The sequence below is a fragment of the Rutidosis leptorrhynchoides genome, chromosome 8 (genome assembly GCF_046630445.1).
Source record: "Rutidosis leptorrhynchoides isolate AG116_Rl617_1_P2 chromosome 8, CSIRO_AGI_Rlap_v1, whole genome shotgun sequence".
NCBI lineage: Eukaryota > Viridiplantae > Streptophyta > Magnoliopsida > Asterales > Asteraceae > Rutidosis > Rutidosis leptorrhynchoides.
In genome coordinates, this window is record NC_092340.1 from 253,677,678 (window position 1) to 253,699,978 (window position 22,301).

A 22,301-nucleotide genomic window follows, 5' to 3' on the forward strand; every position below is an offset into this window, starting at 1 on the left:
TTATTTACATGGGCATGTTTAACATGTTTAACAACCAGTTTTTTGAAGTTTTTAGGAGCTTTTAGCTTCTAGCTTTTTTGAAAAAGCTCTTACTAAGTAAAAAGCTCATTTTGGTTACAAGAGCTTAAAGTGTTTTGAAAGAGGAAAAAAACTAAAAAATAGTTGAATTAGCGATTGAGAAAAAGTTCATAGTCTTTTGTCATTTTACTCTATATTGTAACAGTTTCAGCTACTCTGTCAAACACCTAAATACATGTACAAAACTAACAGCTACCAACTACCAACTAACAGTTACAAGCTATAAGCTATCGGCTCTCATCTAATTTTGTTAAACATACCTTATATTTCTCAAAATGATATTCATTTACAATAAATAAATAATTAATAATTAATATAATAAATATCATTAAACTTTCAATTAAAAATATGGCACGGATGGAGTAGTTTATTTTATGGTAACGAAAATTTAAAGTATGATATTTACAACAAAAATATTGTATTCACGTTGGTTAATCAACAAAACTAAACAATATGTGCAATAAATAAACATATATCTGCTACAATTCAATATGAACAGGAGATGGAGTATATCTGCAAATCGGACATGTCCCGTTCATCTTAAGCCACTCATCGATGCACTCCGCGTGGAAGCAATGTCTACACTCGGGTATACACCTAACCGTCTCGTTGACATTGTACTCTGATAAGCATATAGGACATGTTGCATCATCGTGTCCTGGAAGACGCTTACTTTCACCCAAAACAACTTTTTTGTAGGACTCGATCGTTGCTTGGTCTAGACCAACTATTGTTGGTGGTTCAATCGAGTCTTGTGGTGTTACTGTGGTGATTGTGTTTCTCCAGTTACTAATCATGATCAGTTCGTTTCGTTGATCTCTTGAACACATAAGACATGCGATCGCAAGGGAGGCTATCATGGCTGGTATAACCATGACTAAAGCTATGATTCTGAACATAGTAGATCCTTTCCGAGCACCTGAAAATCCAAAAAAATAGTGTTGAGGTTCGAATTTATTTTTTTCCGACAAATAACGTAATCGCATACAGCGGATTCGAAGATTAACAAGTACAATCAGTACAAAGTATATCCAAACCGATCCAAAACAAACGGAAGAAAAAACAAACGGCGGAACGCAAATAACTATGAAAAGTAAATCATGCCTAAACAAGCAAACACTGTATACCTAAGTACAAGTGACACTAAGAAGCAGTAAACAAACAAAAACAAAAACAATAAACAAAACTACAGCGATCGGAAAAACGTCTACCACCAGCGCAACAACAAAACAGAACACCAACAGCCAGCCACACAATATCCCGTACCTTCTTGAGAAGAGCCCAAACCTTTTTTTTTTTTTTTTTTTTTTTTTTTTTTTTTTTTTTGATTTACCTGGGTTTCCTCCACGCTATGCGAGTCGACTAAATTTTTCATATATATTTTTGTGTATAGCAAACTAATTTTTGCCATTATACATTGTGTTCACTAGGATTAATAGGATTATAAATTTTTCATAAAATTAAGGAGTGCATATAGAGAGATGTCTTACTGTTATTGGAGAAACATGTAATTGTTTGTGTGGTATTATCAGCATAACCACATGAATTACCATTTGCTTCACAACTTACACAATCAGGTGCACCCCATGTTAGAGTTATATCATCATCCAGTTGTGACGTAAACCCGTCATCGTACGGTTGATTAACCGGCACCCTTAACCGCTCGGAGACCACACAACCGGTCTCATTACTTGTCATTGATGTCACAAAAGTATTCGAATCAGTAGCAAGAATCGAAAAGGAAGAATTACTAAGGCAATTAATCGGTTTAAAACCAAATAAATTAGCATTAACAGGACAAGCTAAAAGAGTGAAGTTTCGATAGTAAGAAGCTGAGAAAGGAGAATTTGAGAGGTCTAATTTTGAAAACTTAGCTGGAAGACAATTCAAAGGGTCGTAAATTCGCATGGTTTGATGACGATAGTTGATATTTCTGATGGCAAAGTTATCAGCATTCGGGAGTTCGATAAGGATCGTGTTTTGGAAAACGCAGCGAAGATCGAAACCTGGAAAACCGCAGATTTCAGGTTGTTGGTCGATTAATCTGAAAAGGAAGTGGACTGAATTTATGTTTTGACCACAGTATGAAGTTTGACAATCATTATAATTTGTTGTTGCTGATGAAGATACAAAAGGATGTAATAGGAGATAAAAAAGGAGTATGTAGGCATCCATATATGGATTTTGTTAGTTAGAAAGTTGTTTTTAAGGTTGATTGTTGAATGAACAAACTTGGAAGAAAGAACATGTGGTTGGTAATGAGTTATGATTTTAAGAATGTTCAAAGTCAAGAGCTTAATTATTGGTTGTGAGTTGTGATAGAGGTGTTTGGGGTTGTATGCAAGTAATTAACCTTGTTGGTTATATATAACCCATATTTAAATAAAGTCAATGATAGGAACTTATGTCATTAAGAATGTGTCAAATTGTTACATTTGATAGATCTTATCATAGTTGTTGAAGTTGATTCTTACAAATTGAATAAAAAATTCAAAATGAGGTGAGCTGACAAGAGGGGAAGTCTAAAGTTTTAATTATTGGTAGCAAAAAATAAACAGATAAAACACTATTAAAACAAACTGAATCAACCGAAATCGACCTTTTGAACACCCTTGTGACCACTTGAATAGCAAACATAAAACCCAAATCGACGAACATGATTCTTATCTTGGTGCAGGCAGGCAGCCCACCCATTTTCATTGTTACTTTCCGCCTGTTAAAATAAGGCCCACTTGTTTAGAACTCGGTCTTGGTACTACTCCATCACAATCAAAGTCGAATCATGAGCCCATTAGTGAAGCAAATTCAACGAAGTAATAGTTGATAGTACCATAGATAAACAACCATAAACTAGAGTTTCGGCCAATTAATTAAAAGATTATCTAATATAGATGAAGGTCAAATTGAAATACACAATCTCATAAATTTGCCAATCTTTTGAAATGGTGGTAAAACAACCAAGTAGATTATCTAATATTTTCGTGTTAGTTTTCAAAATTGTGATTTAATGATTGTCCCATTTTTAATAATTCCAGGGTTAATCTGTATTTGAAAACTCGATTTCGCCCTATCCCCTTTTATCATGGTTACAGCTACTGTTTTCATTTGGTATAAACACCAACAGCATCGGCTAGTCAAATTATTAAAAAAGTGAAGGTTGTGTTCATTGATGGCGTTCTACCGAAAGTTTTACATTCGATAACCGAAAAAAAATTAATTATTGTTAAATATAATCAACTACAAATACTCTATAACCAACAAAGATGAATGAGGTGCTCAAGTATCTAGTATAACTTTACTATACCAATAAAAAAAATTAATAATAATGACCAGACAGCCAAACAGAATTAACATATCTAGATAAGTAAATCAGCCTAAATATTTATATTCAATGAAATATATACAAAAAATGTTTCATTAAGATGAAAAAAAAAAAAAAAAGTAAGCCCATATTCAATTTCAAGAAGGGAAAAAATGTAAAGAGATGGCCAAAGATTTACATTCTGCCAAATAAAAGCAGGTATGTGTATGATGCTGTATACTTGCTATACTTGCTACTCAGTAGTTATCTACTAATTCATGAAATTTCGACAATTAGGGGCTCTACATAAACACGGAACTTTAACTTCATCCTGATCTCCTTGCTCAAATTTGTAATCATACCTGTCACCATTAATTTTCATAAATACAAAATAAAATTGATCAAAACATAATATGTTAACTTCATAACGGTTCATGCAAAGTATAGTGTTCAAAATTGATCAAAACATAATATCAATTTAAAGGATATGTAAGTCATACGTCAATTCATCCCCAGCAGCAACGTTGGTTTTAGCAATAAGGACAATCCGACTCGCGTGTTCACCCATACTCAAGATCCTAGCATAACAATTGGGCATGCACTGTTCAAAGAGTAATAACAATTAACACAAGTTATAAATTTCAAACACTTTAAAAAAATCACAAGACAAAAAAAAACAACCAAGCAGTAATCTTACCGAATGATTGATTAAGCGTGCCATATTACCCTTATATGTCGCATCAATTACAATATCCTCACTGATCTTAAACAGCTGCGGAACAAAATTGCATTAATCACAAACAAGTCTAGGAACTAGTCAAATACACTAGTAATTAAGTTATGCTAAATTAAGCAAGTTTCAAGTAATGATCACGATGAGTTGACTCACGTAGCAATCTTTCCCTTGAGACCTATATTGCACCTCCCTTAAATCTGCAACACTGCGCCTTACTTGCTCACCACGGTATTCAAGAACCTGGAGACATGTGCATCCACACAAGAATAATAAAAATAATAATAATTAAAAATTCGACATATAATTCAAGAGTTAGGGATATAAAAGTATACCATATCTCCTTCTTGTATCTTCCGGCGTGCAAAGAGGCCCCATCCATGTATTCCAGATTTACCAAAGCAAACACGACGTTTTTCCATCCTCTGAATTTAAACACGCGGATAAGAACGCTATACAAGTCCGGATATTAACATTTATAAAGAGTAACCAAAGTATACCTTTAATCTGTCGAGTCGTTCCTTAAAGGTAGAGCACGTATTCAAGTCTTGAATTTCCTGCAAAAACACAAGACAAGAAAAATATGATTTAAAAAAAAAAAAAAAAAAAAGAAAGAAATAGAAAAAACACGGTGTGTTGAGTGATAAGATTATTACATTGTGAGAGGTTAAACTGTCAATAGCATCTACTGGATGCTGGATTGGGCCCATTACTCGGTGAAAAAGTGCCTCGTTCACATCGTTCTGAAACACGCAAATAAACCTAACAAGTTAGATTGGCTCGAGCGAATATGACTAGCCAATAATTTAATGGAGTATTGTAAGAGTGATGTACCTTAGTAGTTGATCTTCTATATATGCGACACCTGGCAGCAGATAGTGGCTCAAAATCATCATTCTCTATTGTTGATGAATCAGAGAGTTCAATATTTGTATTACACAAATGGAGTCTTGAACCCCTGAAACTCTGTTTCATATTTTGCTTTTCGATCAACCCCTTTGCACAAAACACCTCTGACGAAGTCCTGATCACGATACCGTTATCTTCCGGCCTTCTGCATCGATATCAAGACAATCATGTAAATGGTCTAATTTAATGGGAAATCAATGTTGCAATAATCGCTACTCGGGGAGTACTCCGTCGGGAATTTTTAGGGAGTACTCAGATGTTGACCAAGTTTGACTAATTTTGACTGATTTTCCGAGTAATCCTGGGTTTTGGCTGAGTTTGACCGATTTTGACCAACTTTGACCGAGTACTCCCCGAATGATTCTGAGTACCGCAACACTGATGGAAATGATGAATAATTAGATAACTTTTAACATTACCTGTGGACAGCACAATATGTCAACCATTTTGTGTTATATTTTCCACCCTTCTCTGACGAATGCAACTGAAAAATTACATTACTATATTATATATTATGTTATGCCATTTATGTTACAATAGAAACAGAACAAATTTCGTAGTTATTGGAAAAATCTGCAATTTCACACAAAATCAGTAAAGATATTACCTCAACGCAGTACCCGGCCCGTGAAGCACACATTGCATGAAAGTGGGTGGCACACTTGCAGCACTGTATGCAAGAACCATGAACTTGCTTGCAAATCACACATGTCTACAATTTACACACACAGAAATAGAATTAAAAATTTCACATATATTCAGTCCAACAATCATTCATAGATTTCAATGAGACTCTGATACTGTTTCTACCTTCACAAATGATTCAGGTGGAATCCGTAGAATTCCAGCTGCGGGCTCCATCTTTTCACCACTCAGGAAGGCAACCTCAGGTCGGAACCATGCACATATGACATGGACCCACAAGGTGTCGATATCAGTAGGCTTCAATGCACCACCTACAGAAGCATAATGTAACAGAGGAAAAATAAATAACAATAATTTCAAATGTGTAGGGTAGTTCAATATCAAGTTAATGATGTACCTTTAACTGCCTTCCAAATATAAATACTAATAAAAATAATAAATAATAATAACAATGTTGTACCTTTAACAGGACAGAGACAGCACTCTCGTTCAACCTCGGGTATTTCACATGCCCTGCAAACCCAAGATGTGAAATCATCGATATCTTTGACTCCATAACATTCTTCATGGACTGCTATTTCACATCTGATATGAACAAGAAGAAAGCTGTAATTATTCTACTTAACCTATGTACATTATTATATATACACTATAAAACATAAATTTAAATAATAGTAAGACCTGTTGCAGATGATAATTTTGTTAATGTCATAATCTTCATCCCATCTACAGATAGCACATCGTTCGGTAGTCCACCTTGTATATACAGGTTCATATTTCTCTGTATTTGTGATAAGTAAAAAAAAATTAACTTGAATCCTCCAAACAGGCATTCGTAAAATCAAGATAAAGAAAATTATTATTACCTTGAAGAAAGGAAAACAACTGTTGTTCATCTAATTGAGTCGAAGCGGCCTTAAGATAGTCAACATTACAATCTAAAAGCTGCAATGTAAAATGTACACAATTGATAAATTAAAACAAGTTATAAGTATCTATTTATTTATTTAACATAATAATAATAATACATTAAATTAATTATAAGTTGTACAAACCGCATCTCCAAGAGGTTTCATCGAACGTTTGACTTTAATGCTTGACTTCCACTTTTTTGCTCTAGAACCAGCATGCCGTTCCCACTCAGAGGGAGTTCGCTTCGTTTTGCCACATGAACGACATTTACACTCAACTCTGACACACAATTACATAAGTTTAACTGAGCATCATCCCCAGTGTATATTATCTATATTATATATTTATATATTTATATACATATATACCATATTATATAGTATTATGATAATAATCAGAAGCATGCTACTTAAATGAGAATTATGATCTTACAGATGAAGATTAGGATAATAAATCCCTTCCATGCCGTTACAGATGACACGTATTTCATCAGGTAATGTACGCTGGACATCGTTGTCTGTAGATCTGCTGAACACATATCAAATCATCAATAACAAACCAAACGAAAATATTCATATTCATTGTTTAAATACCAAAGTCAAAAACTTTAACTACCTGAGTTTTGGTTGATATTCATCAATGGCTATTTGTTCTATATGTTCGAATGACGAATAACGTTTGCATTCTTGGCAGTAATACTCCTTGCTTTCCAGATCCTTTTATAATTAATTTAAAATTAAATAATAAATAAAATGTAAACAAGTACACGACATGCAAAACGGAACTTGTAGTAAATAAGATATACCGGGAGGAAATCGCCGGAACTTTCGGCACATTCCGCAGGTTCCCAAAGATCACAACCATCACAGTACATCTAAAAAACAAAGATAAGCATATAAAACATCAAACCAACAGTTTCTTCAGACAAAAACCTTATTTAAAAAAAAAAAAGTCTGCAAAACAAAACATGCCTTCTTAAGACGAAAATATTCAAGATGAAGATCCGTAGCAGTTCGCACCGGAATCTCAACAAGATTAGGATCATAAGAACATTCTTCTTCTATTTCCGTATATCCTATACTCAATTTGCCATTTTCTATACAATATGCTTCTTCAATAGCCTTACGAAAATCATCCGGCTTGCAGCCATGTAAATTAGTCTGTCCCTGAAATCTGTAGATAATTCATTATTAATTATTTAATTTATTAAATACCCTAAAATATTATTCTACGATACAACCATATAATAACATCACACACCTTTCCATATACTCCAAAAATGGAAATATCATTCCACCCTTCACCCATGCATAATCCTACACATCAAAAAATCATCACTTAGAACTTAATCTAACCTATATATATATATATACATACATATATTATAAAGATTCATAAGTATGAGAGATTAGTAACCTACCCGGGTTCCTCTTTTCGAGTACCCGTAAAACATAACACAAACAGTATTAGGAACATAAGCTTTCAATACAGAAGCAGGTGCTTCATGATGTGGGTCAATCACAACAGCAGGCCAAGCAGGAAACCGATTCGAACATTTCGCCCAAACAATATCACCTGCAACAAAATCTTCAACTCCATAAAAACTATTCAATTTTTCATTCTTCACCTTATTACTCCCATTCACAACATAATTGGTACCCAAATTCACATTTACATCATCTACATAACATACATCCACTTCCACAATCTGTTTCTTGGATAATAATAACTCAGAATCAAAATATAAATTCTTCCTTTTATTAATACACTCATTATTCCATAAATTCAACTTAAAATCAACATTGTTATTGTTATACTCAATTAAATAGTCTTCATTATCAGCAATTAATGTAAAATCCTTTTCAATTGCATTCAATTTGCAGCGTTTTATGTTCGGCATCTCTGATTTCACCATCGTCACCGCAAAATTTATTCATCAATATCAAAAAAATAACCTAATTTCAGTGAATTTCTGAAATTTATGCAATTAACGAAAAATTAATGTAATTGAAGAATGAAAGGATGATAAAGATAACTGAAATCGATTAATTAATCTACGAAAACTGAAGAAAACGGTTGGAATTAGGGATTATCAATAGACTCGAGAGAGGTGAATGCGATTCGAAGAACATTGATAAACCCTAATTCAAGAATCGAAAGAGGATAGATGAGATTATTCAAGAACGTGAAGATGAAATTGAAGCGAATTTAATTAAGGAAGGATTATGTAACAATCAATTAAAGAGAATTGAAACAAAGAAACGAAGCAGAGGAGGGTATATGTGTATTTGCAGGGGAGATATTATTTAAAAAATAATTTTTGTGTAAAATATAAATATTAAGAAATTTACGTAATTGTCCCTGGACTATTTGCGTGTGTGCAAAGTTAGTGCCTTCATCCAAACGTGGTCTCCAAGGTTTAGAATAGTTCCTCTCCGCAAGATATATACTACGCATTTCGTCAATCGATAACACAAATCAATAAAGTGTCAAAGTGTCAAAGTTTCAATAAGCCATATAAACATAAACAAACATGAATATCAACTACTTGAAACACACAACTGTTAGATTCCGTGGCGGAAGCAGAATTTTTTCTACCGGGATTTCACGTCGACCCGACTAATATAGAAACTATCAAGAATTGGGAAGTGCCGAAGACCCCAAAAATCTAAATACGAGACATCTGAAATAAACATAGAAAATTTTCATGTATTCACATAGTTTGGGTAATACAAATGTGTCGAAAAAAATGTCAAATTTTTAAAGGGATTATATATCGAGAGGCCACCAAAGTATATCGTATTGTGTTTGTAGGCTACTCATATTCGAAAATGTTTTTGTAGGCCATCCAAGTTTAACTATTTGTGTTTATATGCCACCCATATTTGAAAATGATTCATAGACCATCCAAATTCGTATGTTGTTACATATATATTAATTCCGACTAAAACTCTTTATAAAAAATTATATAAAAATGTAAATACTCGTCAATGGCGGAGCTAGTAGGGATGCTTGGGGTGTCAAGCATCCCCTAATCATGTTTCTGTATACACTATATAATTTGTATTTCAATGGAGAAAAAATATTTTCAAGATTCAAGCATCCCCTATAGTTTGCTTTTCAAAAAATCGAGAGTTCAGAATTCTACTTTAATGGAGTTTTTTAGTTCAATTGTAGATGGTGGATGAGGAAGATGACACAAGTACCAATATCTTTATTATATTTCAGTTTCCACTCTCCTATTTTTACCTATAGATCATTTCGGTCCTCTTAAAGTTTGCTATTTAATTATCAATCCCTAGTTAAAGTTAATTTTCTCCTTAAAAATTGTTATAGACTTTATACTCCGTAAATTTTTTGGACTTGTATCAGTTAGTTCCTGTCTCCACTTTCTAATATTTATTTATTTAATATCATTGTATTTACTCCCTAAGTTTTACGGAGTATAATATAAGCCTCTAATTAAAATTTATTTTTCCCCTTAACGTTATGTTATACACATATCTAATGAAGAATATAGTGATTTAAGCGTGTAATTACGATAAAGAGTTAAAGACGATTCACTAATTTTGTGAGTCTAGTTCTAGTCTACGGAGTAATTGTTTTTCTTTTCAAAGTTTCTTTAGTTCATTAAATCTTTATTGTTTATATATATATAACTTTATTATTATAACCATTTTTTCTCAAAACCTACATATTTTCCTCTAAAATCATCAAATTTTGTTCAAAATTCTCCAAAATTTACCCCAAAACCTTCATAATTTGCCTAAAAGCCTCTATTTTTTGCCCAAAAACCTCCATATTTTGACTAAAAAATTGATACGGTTTTAATTTTTTTTGCCCCCGGTGAAAAAAAAATACTGCTTCCGCCACTGTCCGTAAGCATCCCCTATTCTGTATTCCTGGCTTCGCCTCTGATACTCGTGTATTTGCTATAAATTAATCGTCATATAAATAACGTTAATTAAGAAACACTTGGTTATTTGTGTTGTTTTTTACATTTTTCTAATAAGATTTTAGCCAGATTTAGTACCAATGGAAGAACACGCGAACTTGAATTACCTACAAAATTATTTTCGAATATAGGTGACCTGTAAATACAAAAAGATAACTTTGGGTGGCCTAGAAACCCAATTTTAAATATGGGCACTGGCGGATCTAGTGTATTAAGAGGGGGGCTCCCGCCCCCGGTGGATTTCGAAATTTTAGTGCAAATTTTTTCGGTTTTTCAATTTTGCCCCCGGTGGAAATTTTTTTTTTGCCCCAAACCCTTCATATTTTGCCCCAAAACCTTCGTATTTTGCCCAAAAACCTTCAAATTTTGTCAAAAAACTCTATATTTTGCACACACAAAAATTCCCTACGTTTTAAAAAAAATTCGCCCCCCGTGAAAAAAATTTCTGGATCTGCCACTATAACGACCCGTCCTTATCCATCTGGACGAATACATTACATTTGGTTACATCGCGAGGTACTTGACCTCTATATGATACATTTTACAAACATTGCATTCGTTTTTAAAAGACAAACTTCCTTTACATCGAAAGTTGACGGCATGCATACCATTTCATAATATATTCAACTATAATTGACTTAACAATAATCTTGATGAACTCAACGACTCGAATGCGACGTCTGTTGAAATATGTCATGAATGACTCCAAGTAATATCTCTAAAATGAGCAAATGCACAGCGGAAGATTTCTTTCATACCTGAGAATAAACATGCTTTAAAGTGTCAACCAAAAGGTTGGTGAGTTCATAAGTTTATCATAACAATCATTTCAATATATTAATAGACCACAAGATTTTCGTTTATAAATATATGTACACTCGCAAGTGTATAAAACCGTTCTGCTTATGTTGAGGCCTCAGTAACCAACCTTAACAATAATATAATAAGTCATCTTCGCAAAGATTGATATGTACACTCGCAAGTGTATAAATAATCCTCGAAGTACTAAACATCCGCCCACTAGCTCTTATGTCTAGTGCAGCCTACAGGATGGGGGTGTTAAGCCCGATAGATCTATCTTTAGGATTCGCGCTTACATGCTCTTATAACATGTAACTAAATTACCTAGCACATCAATCCGCAGAATATCATTTTAATCACTTGTCTCTATTTCGTAAAGCATTTATAAAAGCAGCGCATGTATTCTCAGCCCAAAAATATATATTGCAAAAACAATTAAAAAGGGAGCAAATGAAACTCACAATACTGTATTCTGTAGTAAAAATACATATGACGTCATTTAACAAGTGTAAGGTTGACCTCGGATTCACGAACCTATATTAAGTATATATATATATTAAAATATATACTCGTAATCGAACAATTTCATATCTTATAACTTTATATATTATATATTTAGTTCGTATATATATTTGAAAATGATTATTATTTATATAGTTATAGTAATATGTCTATATCTAAAGAATGCCTAATTTGTTGTATATAAGTTTTTATATAAATAATGTTAATATGTTTTATATACAAATTATTTATTTGATTAAAAAATGAGAGTTTTGATATTAATGATTTACAAAGAATAATAATAATACTAACAATAACTTTATTAAACATGATAATTTTAATAATAATAATGATATTGTTAGTAATGATACTTTTATCTAATTATAAGATTAATAATACTAATAGTTCAAAAATGATACTAATGTTAATATTAATCATAATCATATTAGTAATAATAATAATACTAAAATGACAAATTTTATAATAATCTTACTTATAAAAGTATTAATGATAATTAATGTTTCTAATACTTATAATTATAATTATAATATTTGTATTAATAACAATTGTAATACTAAAAATATCAATGTTAATAATAGTAATAGCAACAATAATAATAATACTAATAATAATAATAATAATAATAATAATAATAATAATAATAATAATAATAATAATAATAATAATAATAATAATAATAATAATAATAATAATAATAATAATAATAATGAATACTACCTCAAGAAGTAGGCCTTAGAAAAATAACGCTCCTGCCCGGACTCGAACCCCCGACCTCTCGTTACACACCAAACATGCTGAACCACTCGACTAATTACGTTTTTCTCAATTATAATGGATTTCGTTTATATATAACCCGTATTAACTTATCTGCCTTTTCTTCTTCAATTCACTTCAGATGACCAGAGATCGAAACCAGCAATTAACCAATTTATTAGGATTTAGAATGTATAGCAAAATTTATTCATTGATTTAAACACTTTTAAATAGATATTTAAAACAAAATAATTTTGAAACATATGGTTTGAAGAACCCGTTCAACTCCAATTCCAATTTGAAATTGTAGAGTGTTTGAGACCACGATCATAATATGAAAAAGATTCTAAATCATCATTAGAAACTTTCTAAAACTTCAATTTAACTGAATACACCAAACTGAGCTCGAATTTCTCTATGAACACTTCGTTTGACTTTTTAGAAATAAGGTTTAACTTCAAAATTTGAATTCGATAGAAAGAATTGGAGGAAAATCTTTTGCAGATAGTTTGAGTGAAAGGTTTCTAACAACTTAGCATTTATACAATTTGAAATTCGATTCAGATTCAGGGTTTTGCTAAAAAGTTACCATAACAGAGATATTGTCTGGGTTTTTATATAATTAACGTATGATTTTTGAATTTGTAGGAATGATAGTAATATATACAGATAAAAGTCAAACGTTTTAAACTATTAAAGATGATTTGGCTGTATTGCAAATCGATTAAGACGTGTAACAAAATTTGACAACTATATTGGTCAGAAGAAAGAAAAATAAATAAAAAAATAAAGTTGAATTTGATTTGTAACTGAATTTGTTATTATCTGTGATTTGATTCGATTTAGGAGATCAGAAACAAGATTTTTTATAGTTTGATTGTAACAAGGAGACTGGATTCAATCTATTTCCATTTATACATTTTTATTAATAAGTATAAATATATATTATTAATAATCAAAATATTAGTAATGATAATATAATTTATAATAATAAATAATACTGATATTTAAAAAAAATATAAGTAATACTGTTAACTTTAATAATAATTATCATGCTAATAATAATAATATTACTAGTAATGATACAATAATTGTTAATAATAATGTTAATGATAATGTTATTAATGATAATATTAATGAATTATATTACTTTTATAATAATAATGTTGATAATCTATAATAATAATAATGATAATATCTAATATTAATACTAATATTAATCATAACAACTAAAATTATAATTTTACTACTAGTTATAATAACAATGATATTATTAAGGATAATAATAATAATAATAATAAAAGTAAAAATAATAATAATGACATAAATAACAATGATAATAATAATTATTAACAATAATCTTAATAATAATCTTAATAATAATAACAACATTAATGATAATAATAAATTGTATAAAAATAACAATACTTATAATAATTTTGATAATTTCTAAAATAATAATAATGCTATTAATACTTATCATGATAATAATATTGATAATAATAATATAATAACTTATACCTATCAAATTATATATATATATATATATTTTATATAATATTACAAGTATTAACATTTATAATGAAAGTAGGGTTAGTAATATATCTTTAATATTTTAACTTGTACTTAGTTTTTATTATTAATATGATATAATAACATATACTGAATATTTATATTTATTTTAATAGTAGCTTAATCATTTTATTTATTGTTTTACATTCTTAATTCCAATTGATTAAAGTGTATTTTATTAATTCAAATATACACTTTCATTTATATGTATATATATATATATATATACATAATCATTTACACACACAATTGTTCGTGAATCGTCGAGAGTAGTCAAATGTATGAATTCATGTAAACTGCTTCCACAAATTTTGAGACTCAAATAAATAGACTTTGCTTATCATATCGAAATTATATAAAGATTAAGTTTAAATTTGGTCGAAAATTCCCGGGTCGTCAAAGTACCTACCCGTTAAAGAAATTTCGTCTCGAAATTTGAGTAAGGTCATCATGGTTAACCATAAAAATGTTTTCATGACGGGTATGAGTTGATAAATAGAGTTTTATTACTATAGAGTGATAGGGATAAATCAATTCGATTATTCGAAGAGTACGAGTGAAGCTATCACCAAAGAGTGAAAAGTTTCGTCTTAACTTTTGACGTAGTAATGGTTGAATTCCAGAATTCAAGGGATTTAAAGAAAATCTTCGAAATCTAAAAGATTTGATTCTTCGGCGAATAAGGAAATTAAGATCTCTATAATTAAATACGGTGATCTGCCTCGATTACTCTGTCTGATATTCCCATTATAAATTAAACTTTTTCCGTTCCATTATTTTCATCATTTCTATACTTAATTTTCAAATTCAAAAGATTGTGAAAATGCTTAATCCAGTTCTGATCCTTGTCCTTATCCTCACTATCGCAACAATAATTTTCCTTTTCCAACTTCCACTGGAGGAATCTGTTTTCTTCTACTTCGCCCTTGGGTTATAGTGTTTTTAATTCTCCCGTATCTTTATGTTGCGATAAACATTGACATACACGGTTTGTAATTTATGTGTTGTTATCGGGATTTATATCCTCCCTTATATTTCAGAGCTCCATGCTTTTGTTTTCTCTTTCCGACTTTAAATTAAGCAAGTAATGGTCCAGAATTTGTAGGTATGAAATTTTGATTGAACATGACTCACGTTCTAAGAGAGATTGTGATAGCATGATCTGGATTGGTTAATTTACCAGAATTCAAGAGAATAGATAGGACTTATCAAGAGAATATGTTCTTGATATATTTATAGATTAGGTAGAATGTAAGAGTCGTGTAAATGGCACATGATGACGTTATAATCTGTGAATCATCACATTCCATTAGAAACTCAGCATGACTTACTGTAATATAATCACGTTGATCAAGTGTCATAATATTATACTAACTCATGCATCAGTTCCCAACACTACTTCAAAAACATTCATAATTTAAATTCGAACTTTTTAGAATATAGAAACTAAAACAGTTTTCTTTTATGAAATAACACAGATCGCGCGGAGAGATAATTAATATTGGACGAGAATATTTATGAAGATATCTTCAGAAATATCAAAAATATTTATGATGATAATTTGGAATTTCTAAGATCGGAGGTTGATGAAGAAAGATTTTTCCACAAGATTTAACATGACTTCGGAGCAAGATATTTGTTGAAGATTTCATTGGATCCAGAATTACCTAGATTCTTTGAATATAGAGTTTGATCCTTGTATTTGTTCTCGGTCTCCTTCAAGGTTAGCTCAATCCGTTTTTCAGTACTAAATTTTCTATCGAGCATTCCCAACCTTCCATTCTTTATTATCAAACTTTTGGCCGTTTAGACCATCTACAATTTTGCTGTTTCCTCTGCATTTAATGCTAACATATCCGAATCATCGATTATCAATCCGAGGTAAGTTCAAGAGAATTGTGTTTTTAGATGATTAAGCGCTGATAGTAATATGGTGGAATATAAAAGGTTCCCTGGTAACAATAAAAGAGCACATATACATATCGAGGTTATAATAAGGTTGTTTCGGACGAAAAAAATCGAAATTGACTTGCTGGAGCTGTGACAAAATTAGCTATCTCGAACAGGAGTTGCAAAGTTATTTTCGGTAATAATAATGCCAAAGGAGCTAGCATAGGTACGTGTTAAACGTTTACTCAGGTTCCGAGTGGTTTTCAGGTGCATGACTATATGCATAAATCTTTCCTTCCGTAGATGAAGTGCGGTTGGTTCATCTTCTCGATTGAAGTGTTTTCAAGAATCATGAAAGGTTTGAATGCAGATTGTAATCGTCAAGATACAATTGAGGTTTAAGATGAAATCAAGTGGCAAACTTGAAGAATTGTTTAGTTTCATATGTTATAATCAATATTTTTGTGACGACCCGAAAATTTCCGACCTAATTTAAACTTGATCTTTATATAATTTCGACTAATTTTAAACCAAACTCTCGATACGAATTATTATTTTTGACACGATAAGAAATACTGTTAAGTTGAGTCTCAAAAATTTTGAACTGTTTCATATATGCAATTGACCTTCGATTATTCCCGACGAGTCACGAACAATTATTGTAAATAAGTATATATATATATATATATATATATATATATATATATATATATATATATACATACATAGATATAATAAATTGAAATATAATTTAAAATATTATGTGATTTTATTATTAAAATTAAAAATGAAAATAACTTACTTGTTCTTAAGATATATACATATTTATATATCAATTCAACTAGTTATGTTAAATAGCTACTGGATCATTGTTAATTGGATTACAATTTGAATTATGATCTCAAACCATTTATCCCTACATGTTGGGCCATCAGAAATATCCAATATCAATTATGTCGGTAGAGTATGTACAAGGAATATTCAAAAGTTTTAATGTAAACAATAAAGGTGTTGGCTAGTCAAGAGTGTGGGGTTCCAATGATAGTCTCTAATAATTGATTTTTCTTCTTCACGAGAATATACATATACATATATTAGAGGACCCCCGGGACCAGGATGTTTTGTTTCTTCACCTTATTCAATCATCCACCACACGTTTCTTTTATATAATAAATATCATATTATTTTGTTTATTATTAATATTATATATGTCGACACCGAAACAAGTTAGTTGATCCGACTGCTGTCCTATTCCTTCTTTTCCACATGATTACAAATTATGATTATATTACTCTATATATTGATATTGATATGATCCGTAACTGAATTTGTAAGTATATACATCTGGTACGCATTATGAAATTCGCTAAACAAAACCCACTATCTTTTGTTTGCTTTTGTCTCCTTTTGTCTTCCTTACCTAACTAACATCTTTACACATATAGAGGAAGATAATATTCACAATATATAAACTCTCCCTTGATATTTATAACCCATGACCCAAAATCAAGAACCATCGATAACCACTTTCGATTACACAAACCACAACCGAACCTATTGTCTTGTTACTTTCAGTTTCTCTTTCTTCATAAATCCATCATCGATCGTCACCTCCATATAACTATCAACGGGCAACTCGTTTCAAATTCTAATTGCCTATGTTTTTCACGAGAACCCAAACCAACACCCGTTTACTATTACGGTTATGCTACTATATATCCACACCACCTTCTCGCTACCCCTCCTTCTATATATATTTCTCTATCTCTCGTGTTTAAACACGGCTCGAACAAAGAAGTTATCACCACCGTGACCCCACTTTACAACCTCAATAACCGCCATCATTTAATGTTAAATGCTACCATCCATCACTACCATCGCGTTTCTGTTGCAAACAAAACCATAAGTATTTTTACTACGGATCGTTTCTGCAGCTACTACGCTTGTTTCTCCTCCCTGTGTAACGCAGCGACAAATAACCGCCACCACCACCACAACCTTCTCTCCCTCTCTTCACTTTCTCTCATCTCAATGTGACCGAAATCACAGCAACCATCACCACCATTAGTTATAGCTGCCGTACGTGCTGCTATTATTTCGTTTCTTTTTGGTCTGACAAACAAACACCTACACAAAAGCTTGTTAATAGCCACTACTATTGAAAACCTTATAAATAAAGTATGCTTGTGCTACTACCTTGCGTTTTATTTTTTTTTATTGTTGTTGGCCGACAGTGGCATTCCCACTCCTAATTAAATATTAAGGTGGCTGCAATTTGTCTTGTGTTATTTATAAACTAATTACCGAACCCCACTAGCCTCCAGCTGTTTATATTCACGTAGCAAAATACAAGTCTAACACAAAGAAAACTGGACGTTAAGTTAGTTTATGGACTGAGATTCGGGTTATGTTTGGGCCGGGAGTTAATTGGGTTACGTTTGGGCTGCTGCTATATTGTTGTGTGGTTTTCAAAATTGATAATGATATAAAAGATGTGATAGTGTTATGAGTTGGATGATGAATATTAAGGATGATGCTATAACGCATAAAATGATGATGATGATAAACATAGGATGGTGATGTTTATATGATTAGGGTTATGATCTTATAATAATGAATAGGTTATAATCGAGGTAATGGTAATGATTATGGTATGATAACGATGGTAGGGTTTTGGTGACGATCATGATTATGATTGTGATGATCAAGATTGGTGATTCTAAGAAGATAATATTAGAACACGAGTTAAAATGATGATGGAAGGTCTCGAATATACGATGATGATGATGAATCAATTATTAATAATTCTTTAGGATTAGATGAAAATGATGAAGACTGTTATGATTATGATACCTAATAATCATGTGGTGATGATTACGATTGATAGGGATGATAATGAAAATCCTAGTGATTAGATGATGAAGAAGAACGAGCAAAATAGTTAACAGATAGATAAATATAAGTGTGATTATAATCAGAATAGATGAATCAGCTCGAATGGTTCAAGGTGTTTGGTTTAACCGAGAGGTCTCGGGTTCGATCCCTGGCTATGACATTCTTTTTTTTTTTTAGAAAAAGAAGAAGAAGAAAGACAGCTAGATATAGGAGTTATATCTATTAGTCTGTGAAGTTAAAACAGAAATATAAAAACGGCAGAATGGTTAAAGGGGTTATCGGGTTAGCAAGAAGCCGCGAGTTTGAGCCCGGGCTAAGACAGTTTATTTTCTTTTTTTGGAGTTCTTCTCTTAAGGTAGTCTTATTATTATTATTATTATTATTATTATTATTATTATTATTATTATTATTATTATTATTATTATTATTATTATTATTATTATTATTATTATTATTATTATTATTATTATTATTATAATAATTATTATTATTATTATTAAAAATTATTATTATTATCATCATCATTATTATCAATATTTTTACCAGTATCATCATTATTATTATTTTTACAACAAATAAATATTATGTATATAAAATTATACTTATAATAATATTACATATTATAAACATATTTTTATATAAATATTCATATACAACAAATGATGTATTTTTAATATAATATTAATCATATATAAATATTAATGTAATTATATAAATATTAGTCATTTTTTTAAAGATACATACAAATTAAATATATAATATATAATTTAAGATATAATAAATTTGTTCGATTACAAAAATATGTGTTAATATATATAAATGATATAGGTTCGTTGATAGTGCTCCAAATGATCATATAATTAGTCACAATATCCTTCCAATATGTAAATTTTTTAGTTGTAATTGTTCTATTTTTAAGTAGTAATCGTTTATATTAAATAAGTGCGAAGAAGGAAGACGAAAATGAAGACTTGAAAATGAAAACGTCCAAAATGCTCAAACGTACAAGTTAACCTCCAGGTGGTTCAATTTATTGATGATTAACGTCTAAAAAATTGATAAGAGTACAAGTCGCGGAACGCAAAGTACAAGATATCTAAGCGTACGAAAGGACGTTCGAAAATCCGAAACCGAGACATAAACCGAGCATCAACGTACAAGTCAACGGAGCTAAAATTACAAGTCAACTATGCACAAGAATATAATATAATATATATAACTCATAATAATAATATAATTTAATAATAAATATAATATAATAATAATAGTAACCGGTGGCTAAAATAATAATAATATAATAATAATAATATTAAAAAAATGAAAACATCACGTTCCATAATCTACAACTTGTTGATTGAAAATGCTTTCAACACTACTGCACCAATTCTCACCAAATGGTATCAACTACCTTTCCACTCAACAACAATGCATTTCAAGTACTATATATAGTACTACGTATTGAAGAAATGGGAGACCAAAAAATCATATTACTCTCCCTCTGTATAATATATATATATATATATATATATATATATATATATATATATATATATATATATATATATATATATAATATAAATATTAATTTAGTTTTATATTAGTTAGTTTGGGTAATGTAACGGTTATTTTACGGGTTTTAAAGTCGGAACTCTGTCCGTGTAATGCTATGCGATTAATAATCATTGTAAGTTAAATTCTCCTTTTTAAATTTATGTATCGTAACTAAGTTGTTATTATGCTTATTTAACCAAAGTAGATATTATGTTTGACTAAAAATAGAAAATGGGTCGATTTAATTTGTACAACGATTAATATTTAGATAAAGAACGACCTTAAGGGAGATTGAGGTTTTAACTATTAATGGGTATGGTAAAATAATTAAGTGATAACTTGTTAAATTACCACTATTTATAATTTACTATATGTATAAATAATCACATGCGTTGACCGGACACGGAAGACGGGTTATTTATATATATGGTAAATTATTCATTGAAACGGACACGTGAATGGATTAATGGTTAAAATACTAGTTAAAATTAAGGTGGGTTACATTCAGTGACAACTGGTGTAATTATTGACATACGTGACAACCGCATCAAATCATCTAAATAGTAATTAGTTAGAATATTTAACTGTGGTTACAAGATAGAATGACGAGGACACTCGCATTTGATGCTTGTAATTATAAGACTGCGCTGGATAACTTCAGGTAGACATCTTAAATATTCTACGGGTGCAAGGAAAATTAACCCAGGGTAAAAAAGTAAAAGTCAAACATCGTAGCTACGGAAGTTAAATAAGCATAATACTCTTTTATTGTATCTTCATCTCGTTTAGTTAAAGTAATATTTATTTACCGCAGTAATTTTTATTTACTTCATTGCTATAATCTAGTTTAAATTTATTATCTTATTGTTTAAATTAAAAAGAAAAAGTTAAAAAGACAAACCAGTCATTAAACGGTAAAACCCCTTTGATAATAATAATAATTGTAATATATATATATATATATTTATATTTTGTACAAATATAGTTGTTTAAAATATATTGTAAAATAAGCCGTCTCCCTGTGGAACGAACCGGACTTACTAAAAAACTATACTACTCTACGATTAGGTGCACTGCCTATAGTATTGTAGCAGAGTTTAGGTATATCCCATTTGTAAATAAATAATTAAAACTTGTGTAATTTGTATCGTATTTCGTAAAAAAAATAAATATTATTTTGTATATACCGCTGCACACATCAAGTTTTTGGCGCCGCTGCCGGGGACGCGAAGCGCTATATTTTTGTAATTTATACTTGAGTAAAATATATAATTTCCTTAAAAAAAAAAAGTCGATGACTAAATAAAGAAGTTGGGCCAGTTGACTATGAGTCTTTGGTAATTTTTATGTATCTAGTTGTATCAACCGACAAAAGAAGAAAAGAAGGGACTAGGGTCGATTTTTAAATCCCATATATAATTGATCTCGTACGCATTAGACAAGAACATATATTAGAATTAGTTTTTTTTTCGTCTTGGGAGTCGACGTAAGGAGGCATTTAGGATTAAAATACGTTTTAATATTTCTTTCTTTGTTCTTTTGGGTTGCTGTACGCCTCAAGGAGGCCACAAAAAGTACCACCTGGCAATTTCAACAAAGGGGAATCTCATTCTTTTGGTGGATTAATTCAACACTTAACAATCAATTGGAACAAGAAAGATAATACGGAGTAATGTTTATTTAAAAAAAAATTAGACTTTAAGATTGTAGCTAAAATTTGGTCATAACAATATAAATGGAAAATTTTGAAGAAAATGCCTTGGAAACTCTTTTTGAAATCCAAA

The 22,301-nt window shown here is 30.5% G+C and overlaps 2 protein-coding genes across 3 annotated transcripts; both read right to left on the minus strand.

Moving 5' to 3' along the window:
• Positions 1 to 449: 449 nt before the first annotated feature.
• LOC139862819 (putative RING-H2 finger protein ATL21A) lies at positions 450 to 2,321 on the minus strand. The gene is made up of 2 exons (XM_071851452.1): positions 1,569 to 2,321; positions 450 to 997 (listed from the first exon to the last, which is right to left on the minus strand). The coding sequence occupies exons 1-2, from the start codon at positions 2,251 to 2,253 to the stop codon at positions 558 to 560; spliced, it is 1,125 nt and encodes a 374-aa protein (XP_071707553.1). The 5' UTR covers positions 2,254 to 2,321; the 3' UTR covers positions 450 to 557.
• A 1,118-nt stretch (positions 2,322 to 3,439) lies between these two features.
• On the minus strand, positions 3,440 to 8,804 carry LOC139861126 (histone-lysine N-methyltransferase ATX3-like). Of its 2 annotated transcripts, none has more exons than XM_071849426.1 (21): positions 7,999 to 8,804; positions 7,839 to 7,894; positions 7,550 to 7,751; positions 7,384 to 7,452; positions 7,194 to 7,294; positions 7,011 to 7,103; positions 6,722 to 6,857; positions 6,533 to 6,611; positions 6,348 to 6,447; positions 6,127 to 6,251; positions 5,832 to 5,977; positions 5,629 to 5,733; positions 5,441 to 5,505; positions 4,947 to 5,166; positions 4,769 to 4,855; positions 4,613 to 4,669; positions 4,448 to 4,537; positions 4,269 to 4,355; positions 4,077 to 4,151; positions 3,880 to 3,980; positions 3,440 to 3,741 (listed from the first exon to the last, which is right to left on the minus strand). In XM_071849426.1, exons 1-21 carry the CDS (start codon positions 8,491 to 8,493, stop codon positions 3,651 to 3,653), a joined length of 2,580 nt encoding a protein of 859 aa, XP_071705527.1. In that variant the 5' UTR covers positions 8,494 to 8,804; the 3' UTR covers positions 3,440 to 3,650. The 2 variants fall into 2 exon arrangements, with proteins under 2 accessions (XP_071705527.1, XP_071705526.1); XM_071849425.1 differs by having other exon boundaries at positions 7,011 to 7,106.
• Between the last annotated feature and the right edge of the window lie 13,497 nt (positions 8,805 to 22,301).

Excerpts from the sequence above, each read along its gene's own strand:
- LOC139862819 (XM_071851452.1), bottom strand. The coding sequence starts at position 2,253 with ATGGATGCCTACATACTCCTTTTTTATCTCCTATTACATCCTTTTGTA. Across the intron at positions 998-1,568 it reads TACATGTTTCTCCAATAACA|GTGCTCGGAAAGGATCTACT; the intron begins GTAAGACATCTC and ends TTGGATTTTCAG.
- LOC139861126 (XM_071849425.1), bottom strand. The coding sequence starts at position 8,493 with ATGGTGAAATCAGAGATGCCGAACATAAAACGCTGCAAATTGAATGCA. Across the intron at positions 6,858-7,010 it reads TATTATCCTAATCTTCATCT|AGTTGAGTGTAAATGTCGTT; the intron begins GTAAGATCATAA and ends ATTGTGTGTCAG. Across the intron at positions 4,152-4,268 it reads CTCAAGGGAAAGATTGCTAC|CTGTTTAAGATCAGTGAGGA; the intron begins GTGAGTCAACTC and ends TTTGTTCCGCAG.